The following is a 12,137-nucleotide window of genomic DNA, read 5'->3' on the forward strand; positions in this document are numbered from 1 at the left end:
AGATTCCATGGAGAGCAGCTTGTGGAGGGAGGGAAGGGGTGCTAAGAGTGAGAATGTGCTCCCATCCCATCCCATCCCATCCCATCCCATCCCATCCCATCCCATCCCATCCCATCCCATCCCATCCCATCCCATCCCATCCCACACACACACAGACAAGCACAGCAGAAGAGCTTGTCACTGTAAGGTTCAGTTTTTATGGGATTTCTTGCCAGCAAACCCGAGCTCCCCCAGAGCCCTCTGGGCCCAGGCAGTGCTGAGCTCCCAGCTTTGAGCAGGGCAGAGGGAATTCCTTGGTGTCTGSAAAAGGCTGTGCCAATTCCAGCAGATCCCAGCACGGCCACAGGGCTCAGAGGGCTGYCCTAACCTCAGATAGAAGCTCCTGMCATCCTCCAGTCCCTCCTACASTGACAGGTTGGACTGSATTCACCATATCATATAAAAYCATTGAWGTACTCTAAACTTCATACATGAAAAGCAGAGGTGGCCAACTCTGTCTTTTTTGTGTCCTTTAATGCTCATAAATCAGAATAACTCCCCATGTACAAATCAAATAAAAAACACTTTCATATGGTAATCTGCACTGTCCACACTGTGCAATTTTTTAAAGCACCATCAAATGCATCACATGTCCTTGCGTTTGTTTCTAATCTGTAATTCTGTGTATTCTTCCCTTTTTTAATCCCTTCCTAATATTGAAAACTCCTCTAGCTACCCAGAGCAGTGTTCATTTCAAAACTGGAGAGCACCTCTTTGCTCAGCACAAAGATTCAGCGTGAGTTTGTAGCACGAAATTTCAGAGAAAAACTTTGATGACCGTACAAGGAAAGGAGTTTTTGTYGCTGGCAAGACTCAAAGCTGGCCAGGAGAGCTGCTGCTCTGACCTCTGTGGGGTGACTTTCACGCCAGGTTGTTGACATCCACTTGCCTCTACAATAAATCTATGCTCAGCAAGAACGAGAACAAGCTGAGATTATTTACATGGCATAGGTGGGTGTCAGCAGACACATCCAGCAGCACCCGAGATCCCAAAYACCAGAGGAATGATCAAAGGAATCTGTGTGTGTGCTACAGCTCAGACTGGCCTTCAGAGCAGGAAAAAACACTGGAAGAAACACGAACATATGGTACAACACTTCCCAGCATGGCAAACAGCCACAGCAAACACTTTTTCAGAGATAAAATTAGATTGGGGAAGCAAAGCTGGAGAAAAACAAAGCCAAGTATGAACTCTGAAAGCATTTCAGCTCAAGGTCATCGGAATGCTTGCCATGTAACATCACCAGTGGTATCATTCTACCTTTTCTTTTCTGAYAGATCTGCAGAAGTCAAACAAACCTCGAGAAACACTCAGTTGCAGGTAAAAAATGAAAGTGCACTACAGTGCTCAGCAGGATTTTTGTTGCTGTTTATTCTGGAGACTAAACCACAGGACACTTTTCCCTTCCCAGAGAACAGAAGACATTTCAGAGATGCACAATGTACTCTTGTATGGGGCCAAGGAAACACAGCCACCAAACCCTTCAGAGAAATAATGTGGGGCCCTAATTCACGTGTTTTTCACTGCAGGTTTCCCTCCTGGTGTTTGTTCAGGATTAAGGAGGAGCTGGTGAAGTGGTGGGACCAAAAACATGAACCCTGAGGTTTCCCTCTGCACATCCTTAGAGCAATCCCTCACTGTCCTCCATCCCAGATCCAAGAGATAAAGCTGCTCAGTTTCAAAACTGGTTTTAAAGCTAYTTCACTGAGCCAGACAAACCATTTYCAGGGCAGTTTTYCTCTGGAGGGGAAATAACATGTTGTGCAAGTTAAAAAAGCCCCCAGATGGAAATTCCTGGCCATTATCTGCTTGAAGAAAATTCAGGGCAATAAAGACAGCACAAGTTTTTATCTCCACAAGAAGATTTAAGCAAGTATGAAGGAAAGTCAGGCAAAACTATACTCAAATTTGAAGAGGTGCATATTAGAATTGTGACTTAATGAACARTCTCTTACCTAGAACTCTCAATCTCTCTGCTCCAACAACCACTTCGTTGTCATCTGCAGAAAACAGCAATTTCCCAGAGAGGGTTTTCACCTCAAATTTTTGGCTGTGTGCTTCCACTGCTTGGGGACCTAAGGGAAACAAGCTTTACTTTAGGGAAAAGTATAAGAAAATCACACAGTAGCTTCCCACATTCAATAAGCCCATTTGCTGAGTAATAATAGCTCTAAAAATTGCATCAGAGACACCAAACAGGGAGGCTTTTTAGATCTTACTAGAAAAGGGCAGTTTTCTACCCAAGTAACAACTGCTCAACTATTTCTACTTACATTTTTGTTAATGCTTATGTGTGTCATAAAATCACCATTGAACTTGGGATGGCTGGGAAATGTTTACAGAAAGACAGACCCATATGTGAAAACAGCAATGAACAAACACATCCAGCCCTGCTTTGAGAGTATTGGAGCTCCTGAGCCCCTTTTGCTGATGCTGCAGTGTAAAAGATCCCTGGTTTTCTGCCTGTTAAATATATATGGGTTCAAATTCTATCAGTGTCATGCACAGTGCAATTAAAAAAAAGAAATAAAAGCAAACACCAGCACAGGAATAAATGTTTTGGTTTAGATGCCTTTAATTATGTACCAAGAAAAATGGCATTGTCTCACAYTGGAGAAAGTTTTTAGACAAGTAAAACTTTCCTTGGAAGATCTTATTTCAATTCTGCTGCTTTTCCTGCAGGCTGCTGTGCCCTGCAGTGCTGGAAAGCCTCTGGCAATTCATTTTGTTGTGGAGCCTGATAAACATCAGCTGCCTGAACAGCATTCTGGGCAGCTTTGCAGCTCAAAGGCTGCAAAGAGTTACAAAGAGGCTGCCCTGGGTTACTGACCTCGGCCAGACTTTGGCTAAATCACCATTCAATAGCCCTCCCAGAATAGTATCCTGCACAAGGTAGGTGATTGGAGTTTGCTTTAATTCTGGCCATCTTCATCACCAGTCTCATTTCTCAGAAGACAAGTGAAAACACCTGAAAGCCACTATTTCCTYACAGGCAGCTTCAAACTCCATCTCTGCCCAGCATTTCCCTGCCCAGGTCACCTGTGCTGGCACCTGCACACACAGAATCATGCCCGGGGTTTGCACTACAGACAAGTGAGGCCACGCTGAGATCCCTGGAAATATTAAAATCTCCTGCAGGCACTCTGAGAAAACCCAGTACACTTTTAGTTTGATTTGTATCTTGCTTATTAACCACCTCCCTACTCATTCTTGCAGCTAGAAGGGATCACATCTTTGCTCCAATGTGAAATCAAAGCTGCTGCTGAATGCATAAAGAGCTCAACAACCARAATATCAGGCTGGGAGGTATCACTGAGTGTGTCCTCCCAACCTCTCGTGACACAGAGGTGCTGAAGTGAACCAAACACCGTCTTGAAAATACACGGAGAACCAACAAACTGAAGATGTTCATTCTGAATGTGAGAATCAGGGAGCCTGGGGTTGAATTTATTGCCTCCCTCCAGGCAAGTTTCACACRTGCTGCCTAAATAATTGCTCACTGAAGCTGCATATTTAATTATTTAATACTGTGACTAAAGGCCAAGATGTTATATAAGCAAAACAAGCAACCCAGTCTCAACTTGGAAACATGTTTATGGATTTCTGGCTTWGCCACACACCAATACTTCCCACAGCCCAGGCATAAATCTCAGTGAATAGATCCCTACCCCATATAAAATACAAATTTTATACCATATATTCAGTGCCTTATACCCTATTTAATGCATTAGTCCCTTTCAACCCAAATTGCTCATGCATTCATTCAAAGGCTGCTGTGCACTGGGGATTTATGAAACACCCATTTCCCCATCCAACACACTCATGYTTGGGAGCAAAGGGAGTTCTTCATCAGCACAAAGACTACAAATTGCAAAGTGTTGCCACAGTTGGTCTCCAGAGTTCCCAAGATTTCAGGCAAGTTTTAAGTGTCTTAGGAAAAACCTGTGCTTGTTACAACAGAAATGTCAGCCTGGCATATGTTCTTCTTGACCCTGAAGCYGTACAGCGAACATTTCTGTCTCTGGATTAGCTTTCAAATGAAAATGATGGTCTGYTCTGTTATCAGACAGCACCAGCCAGTCGTCTCCCCAGCACAGCTTTCATGTTCCTGGCTTTGTTTCTACAAAGTGGAGTGAAGTTTCCATTTGTACTCCACGAGACACCTGGGCTCCCCTCTGCGCTATCTGAARCCAGCACAGCATCCCAAAACAGCCACTTTCATCCCTCCCTAATCCCCCCAAACCCTCCTTACCTGTTACAAGGCGAGTGAGGACTTTTGTCTTCTCGTTGAGGATGTTCACTGTCACGTTTCGGGCGGACTGGAAGTACAGGGGGTTGCCCTGGAACAAGACCCCAAGAACAAGGATGTGAGTTAGGGATGGCTGCCTGGGACCACCCTGGGTGAGACCCCTGGAGCTTTGGTCAGCACTGACCCCAAGGCTGGGGTGCACCACCCCTGCAGGAACTCCTCCTGTCCAGGATAAAGCCAGAGTGACACCACAGCTCTGTCTGGCCCAGGCAGTGCCTTGCTTTAGGGATGGTTGGCTCTTTGGCTGGTATCAGCCAACCAAGCTGTTATTTCAAAATGAGAAGCCAACCAAACTGTTATTTTAAAATGAGAAGGCAATTTGGGACCTGATCTAAGCTTCCCAAAGGTGTTTTGGGAGGGTGGTTGACTGCAGCAGTGAATTTTGGAGGAAGATCTACAAAATTATAGCTCCTGATGATTCTGGTGGGTGACAGTGTTTGCTCAGCACTGGACTGAGCTATGCCCAAGGGCTGGGGAGAAGAAAATCTGATTAACATGGGGAGAGAGCCTTAGATCTCAAAGCACTTGTGAACATGTGGCAGGTTTCACCAGCACACTGTGGGCTGGGATGCCAGCCTGTGACCAGACCCATCCCACCAGGTCTGCAGAACACAAGACACAAAATCTTCCCCATTTCCCACTTGACCATAGAGATTTTTACCCATTTTTCATTTCTTTGCTTTAGACACGCCTCTGAGAGGAGAGCCAGAGCAGCTGGTAACACACAGGAGCCACACAGCGACCTGGCAACCTCCATCTCAGGTATTTCTCCTGCAGAGCAGAGCCAAAAAAAAACCCCACAGCTCCAACCATCTGKCTCCTCTGGTGTGCAAACACAGCCCAGGCACCTGGGAACTCGTGTTTTCCACAGGCAGCCCCAGCCTGCACAGTTGGTTTCTTGGGGGCTATTAGCCACCCACAGTCTGAGCACAGGATGACCCCAAACCCAATCAGCAAAAATCTAAAGWGCGAGGTGGAAATTCACTGCCAGAGTCTCTTTGTAATGTCTAAAGCAGGCTGCTGATCAAATCCACTGACTAAGCCATAGGACAGGTAGAGGAGATGAAATAGCAAGAAAATCAGCAAGGATTTGAAAATTTTTATGTCCAGTGTCTTTTTCCAGCATTTCAAAATCTTTCCATCAGGAATGAATAATAAGGATGGGGAAAGAAAATCGTGTGGGTCAGGCATGTTCTTCTTGCCTCCTGAATTTGTAAGAGACACAATATTTTCATAGATGCCATTTTTTTCTGGATCATGGCAGAAAGACTAAGTTGTCTGCATATAAAATACAACAGGAACACAGAAATCATTCATGGGAGCCCTGTGGTGGGCTGGAGCTTCAAGGAACATTCTAGAGATGGCCAAACAATTCCCAGTGGTGTTTGCAGAAGACAAACTTCAAAAAACTAAAATAAAACCAGCCTCAGATGTGACCAAATATTCACAATAATTACAGTTGTTGCCCTCACTTTTTGCAGCATGTTCCCATGGGATCAGCCCTTCAGCAAGGAAGGGGAAAAATGGGCTTATCTGATAATTATAACTCAAAAGTTTTGGTACATTCAGACTATTTATAATAAAAAAAAGAATTCCACCTAATCATTTCCAGATCTTGGACAAGTTTCAGAATCTCTTGGTGCCTCTGACCCCTCATACACTAAATGAGGACAAATCATCCTTCTATACTCCTKCAATGTGTCTGACAGCTTAAGTAGCATTGTATATGAAACTGAATTATGATGAATAATTTAGAAGTAAGGATCAGTGGTAATGACTTGTAATGATTCCCYGCTTCTCTAATTTTATTTGTGATCTTCTAGAACTTCTAGATATTAATGCTGATTATTACTATTTTATGGTTTACAGCACAGAAAAAGAAAGTTCACTGGAATAGCCCCAGCTCAGAGGCTTTGAGCACACCCAGCAACAACAATTTACTGCTGCATACCCATCTCACAGTCACAGATGAAGGATATTTTAAAGGCAAATAGCTAAAATTAGCATTATGTATAGTCACAGGTAAGAACTGTAACCACTATGAACACATCATAGGAAGCACAGAAAGGTAATTCTTTTGTTTTGTACCATTTGACTTTTGCTTATGGAGTTCTAAGCAGCTGGAGTGTTTTGAAAAGGCCAGGAATTCTAGTCCAAATTCAGGCAGGAAAAACAGTTCAATCCCYGTGACTCTGAAGAATCTGTTCCTGCTTTTTGTAGTACGAGATTGCCCTACAGAATGGCTGAAAGATGAGCCAATATAAAATGTCACAGAAAGAGTTGCTACGAAAAAGATCTACAAGACAAACTAAGAGCTGGTATCCACCTACAAAAGACTTAAAATACAGAATCGGACCTGGAAGTGCTTACTCCAGCCAAGTCATCTCATTCACTGATTCAGAACTCAGATTCATGCAGCCTTCAAAAAACCAAATTTCCCTAATGGAGGAGTTATGTTTTTATTGGTCTGCAGGGAAAGAACATTTSAAGCACTTAATGCAATGCCTGCTCTCATTTCCATAATTCTTTTTCCATTAAGGAATGAAAGAGAACTGAAAAAATTACTCCCTTTTGCTGAAAATTCTGCAGATTTTCTATYCATCATCTTCTGTTTACAAAGGAAATAACACTGACATCTTAAATAGTGAACATTAAAAAAATGTTTCCTCTGTTGCAAGCTTGGTGATGATGCCAACTTCTTTCAATCACACAGAAAAAGAAATAATCAAAGCATTAAAAGCCAGTTAGAAATTACAACTGAAAAGACAAAACCTTCCCCTTCTCTCACACTTCCATGTTACCAGGACACAAAATGAAGTGTTCTGATGCATATGAGCAGGTGGAAATCTACATCAATATGGCATCAGCACAATAAAATAGTTCTGTAGTGAAGTKATATTTTCATAAACTGTCACAGCACTCGACAGGGCTCGAGTTAGAATATCAGCATGTAATAAACAATCACATCCTTTAAAGACTCTTTGGGCTGGTCATGTACTTCCAGCTCACCATGAACCTACTGTTCATCTCTGCAGGAAATCCTAGAGAGTAAATACATCATCCTGCCTCTTATTCCAGCTCCTCATTAGCAGACCCAGTGCCTTAACAATAATGCAAATGTTTGCAGACACATAATAGTGTTTGCCACAGCTACTCAATGTATTCAAACATTGGACACATGCTGCAGAAGAAAGAATATGGAGAGTGGAATATTTCAAAATACATCAAAACTGCAGAGTTGGTTCCTCACCAAGCAGTGAGGTATCCAGGAAAATACAGAAGACTTCACAAAAGGTGTCAACTYACTGTTTGCTAGGTTAAACACAGGGCAAAACAAGCCAGAACAGCTGTCTTTCTTTGGCTCACTTTGGAAGAGATGCTAAAAACTCCCAGATCAGAGACTGAAACAGAAAAAGCCCTTTGACTGACAACCTTAATTTGCAGCTGAAGCAATCCCAACCAGTGCTGTCTTCAGGRAGATTCAGTTCTTTAACAGATGTCCTTAGACTGTTTTAGGGAATTATTAAAAATATTTGGAAAACCTTTTAAATTTCAACAGGCAATTTAAAAATAATGCTTCACAGTGTGTGAGTTTGTAGTTTGGATGGTCAAAAGCAATAGCTTTGATTTGATCCTGTAGATTCAAAGACTTCCMACATTAAGTGCCAAGTGAAACTTGTGGAAATAATGGGATTGGTGAATTTCCTGCAGGCTCGAGAAAGTACTAATAAAATAAAATCTTAAAATCTTAAAAGCATAACCTAGGCTGGCAAGGAGCAGTCCATGGAGAAGTCACACAGAGCTCCATTTTCCTGCTCAACTCCAGCTCTCAGTGCCATTACAGGAAGCAAACACTGCTCTGTGCACAGGTGGACTGTAACTGAGTAAAACCCCTCAGAACTGGTGAGAGATGCTGCAGGAATCATTCACCTGGCACTGTCCTGAGCCTCAACAAACCTCACAGAACATTGCACAGACACTACACACCTCCTGAAGAGCAAACAGGAACCACTGGACAGCATCACCCGTTGGCTGTGAAAGAAACAAACTTGGGAATATTTCACAAACCCCATCCCTAAGATCCTGCTTGGAACAGCAGCCTGGCCTTCATCTCCATCAGCAGAAAATCTGGACTTCATGCTAAACTTGCTAAAATTACTGTTTCTATTTCAAAAGCTCTTTCTCCTTTTTCTGGTCTAGCTCTCCACTGCAAACCAGGATTTTGCCCAGATGCCTCCTGGCACAAAAATTTCAGGCATGTAGCTAAATCCGTAGGTGATAGATTGAAAATAGCCCTTAACATGATTTAAACATACTTTTTGTTGTTTAATCACTGAGTCTCTTTTGATCTTGATTTTGTCCTTCGAGCAGCTGAACATAATGTTCATGTTACTAAATCCCTTTCTTMGTAAAACTCCTGATTTGACAGTGCAAGCTTTTCATAGCAGAATGAAAGCAAACCGTGACAGGAATTGGTAACAAACAGATTAAAACAAACGCTGTCAAATGCCCCAGCACGGGCCATATGTGTGTCTGAAGACAGCTGCTTTTAGGAAGGAGGCAGTGGGTTCAGTGGAGACGTAACAAAATGTAGTTTGCATCCTCTTCTTCAAGACAAAATTTCTCTCAAGTGGGAAGTGCCCAGGTCACCTAACCTGGATCAGGGACAGAGCTGACACAGCCCTGAGCTGCAATGGGCACTCAAAGACAGAAATGCAGCACCATGAGCTCCGTGTGCTGGGCTACAACTTCGGACACTTCATCAAGCATTCAAATGCTTAAACAGCAATAAGTAAAATTCAAGTTCTTTCTTCTGTGCAAACAAGGTTCAGTCACCTTCATGGAATGATACATTTTACAACCATGGAGCTCAGAAAATACTGTGGGCACACCCAATATGAGATATTTTAATGGCACAGATAGTGCAGGTCAGAGTTTTATATCTGATGCCACAAACTCCTTTCCCTTACGACACTTCTTGAAGCTCATTTTAATAACAATGGAAACAAAAGATAAATTTCCTTCTGCTCCATTAAAGCAATTATATCTTCGACTCTTCTTTTCAAAGTGTGAAGAAGGCAGGGCTGTGATGTGAGATTTAAATGACTGGGTTCTGCTTCTGGAAGGCCACCCAAGGGGGTTTGCACCCTTCAAAGGGATTTATTTCTGGCAGTCTAGGGGTTTCTCTCTTTAGAATAATACCTGTAATAAACTCATGAGCTGAGTGTTTTGAGAGAGTGGCTGCTTYTCAAGATGCCTAATCAGCTACTTTGCAGCTGAGACTCTTCTGAAAATTAAATTACACYATGTCTGCTGACATTAAAAACAACAGCGAAAAATTTCCAAGRCATTACATCTGCCTTGACTGCTTTGCTGTTCTTTTCTCTTTTTTACTTCATTGACTTATAATRTAAGGAAAACCACAGGTGACATGATGAAACCAACAGACATACACATGAAAATAAAATGTAACTGTGCATGCTGGAGTTCTATCCATTATCCACAGGGGTGGAAAATCTGGGTTTGTAGCATCTGATCTGCTTTACAAACATCAGGTATTTGTAACATCGGAAGGCTGCTGCACATTCACAAAACTTTCTCTGTCGGTAGGGCTGAAYGGATCATTATTGGCTTTGGAAAAAAGTCTGAGGCATTAAAGAAAGCTCAGCTCCAGGAGCCCTCTGGTGAGACACACTCAGCTGAAACAAAAGAGCAGCATAACTTGTAAAATGATCAAATAACTCTGAAAAAGCTTCRAGCTCTTCACTGCACTGAGAGTTCACCCAAAGGTGTTACACAGAGTCAATCAACATGTGCTGGTCATTAACTTGGCATCCCTGGGGAGCAAAGATCCCTTGWGCAAACAAAGCTGGACTCAAACAATGCCAAAACAGGACAGCAGCAGTCTGAGCACAGTGCTCAGCCCTTCCAGTATAAAATAAACCAAGCATTCTCCAAACGTTTCAATTTACTTAAATTCCTCTGCAGAAAAGCCAAGCTGCTGCTGCTGCTGCTGCTGCTGCTGCTGCTCAGGGCAGCTCGCTCCAACCTGATCCCCATCTCCAGGAGGTGTTGGAGCAGCAGGACTGTGGATTTCTGCTAAGTTATATCCTATTTTCTGCCTTGGACTGTCCTAGTCATGATCAGAGCTCAGTGGTGACAGATCTCCTGCTGAAGTAAACACACTGCAGGTAGGCACAGGAGAGGGAGAGAAAAGAATAGAGCTCAGCCGAGGCTTAAAAATATTCTAAATCATCCAACTATACAGCTACTCCACTGCTGGTAACTTTTACTCCAGTCAAGCGTGCAGACCTCTGTTYGTGTGTTTTCATTTTTATGGCCTTTCTGGTGTTCCTACTGCCTGCCTTAAACATCTTTTAAAACTGCCAGTAAATCATACTTCACTACCTGTGAAAGACATTATAAGACAATACACAAATAATGCACAATTACTCACTTCTCAGTTMCTTTCCCTTACCACCAGCATTACTTAGACCATACTACAACCAAAACCAATTAAGATTTTGGTCAGTGAGGTGAATACATGTTTAAGAGCAGAAACTGCTAATACTAAGAAAAGCACAGCAATATTTTCCAGAAATCAGATTCAGCAGAGACACTTGGGTTCTGCAGCGCTCMCGAGTCCTTTTAGGCATTCTGTTACTGCACTGCGTAACGCCAAGTTATATATCCAGATATTTCTCTCCGGGAAGGCTAATAACGTGGATTCCTCTGAACATTGCTTTGGAATTACAGCTTTCCTTTGCTGCGTGCCATGGATCACTTATTTCTTATAATGGCCATTATAAATGGCCATGCCAACTTAGTGTTACGTGTACAGCACGGAACACAGGCGAGCTCCCAGCAGAGGCCCCTGGTGTGAGTGAAATTCAGCTGCTGCTAATAAGAAGGAAAAACATTTCCATCTGTCTGGACTGGGGGAAAAGAATTCCTGAGCTTCTGATTCATCTGCACCCATATGCTGATATGTAGACAATACATAGGGACACACAGACATATGCGAGGTAGCCGGCAACAGGAATCGAATCAATCACAGATCACAGCATGYGATTTGCCTAATTATGAGTAACACCTCCCATTTTTTATCTGTGCAGAAAGCACTCTGTGAGCGAGCAGATGGCACTGCTATGGGATGGCACCAGCCTCGACAGTTGCAGATGCAGAGCRTTTACACAGCGCGCCGAAAAAATGACACAACACAAGCTGCTTCCTGGGAAAGAGACTCGAATTGAACAAGTGTCACCAAACAAAATACACATATTTACTGATGTTCTGGACTTATCTGATCCAGCCTCTCTCTTCCAATCAAATCTATACATGCAGGCCTGGGAGTGATGCTATCTAGACAGCTTTGAAGTCTCCCAGAAGTGCCACGTGAGCTGCCTCGCACAGAGCAGCRGAGGTGCACACCAACCTGAGTCTAGTTACAACCCACAAACCATTTAAATCCACACAGGCAGAATCAATAGGAAGAAGCCCTGCAGAGAAAGCAATTACACTGCAAAAGCAGCTATATTACAGCACGGTGAGGGCTGGGAGGCAGTGCAGGCAGCCATGCTCACCTGTGTGATTACACACTGGAGTTCTCTGCCTSTGAAAGGACAAGGGGCAGCCTGGACATGTTCCTGCAATCCAAGTGTTTCAGTTTCTGGGCTCCTGTTCACAGTTATAAAGCTCTTCCTAAGAAGCCCCATCATTCAGGTTTGCTGTGCTTCATAGGTAAATGCAGGGTTGTGAATCAGGAAATATGTTTGAAGGGCACAGTGA

At 43.2% G+C, this 12,137-nt stretch overlaps 1 protein-coding gene across 2 annotated transcripts in view; it reads right to left on the reverse strand.

Moving 5' to 3' along the window:
- SGCD (sarcoglycan delta) overlaps window positions 1-12,137 on the reverse strand; it is a 291,805-nt gene that overhangs the window by 45,828 nt on the left and 233,840 nt on the right. For both annotated transcript variants that reach the window (XM_057379277.1, XM_057379276.1), the window contains 2 exons: window positions 4,293-4,380; window positions 1,996-2,115 (listed from right to left, as the gene is read on the reverse strand). In XM_057379277.1, coding sequence (XP_057235260.1) covers window positions 1,996-2,115; window positions 4,293-4,380 — 208 coding nt within the window. The remainder of the gene's footprint in view (window positions 1-1,995; window positions 2,116-4,292; window positions 4,381-12,137) is intronic.

Source organism: Malurus melanocephalus, unplaced genomic scaffold (assembly GCF_030028575.1).
Source record: "Malurus melanocephalus ecotype Western Australia unplaced genomic scaffold, MMel_1.1 scaffold_399, whole genome shotgun sequence".
NCBI lineage: Eukaryota > Metazoa > Chordata > Aves > Passeriformes > Maluridae > Malurus > Malurus melanocephalus.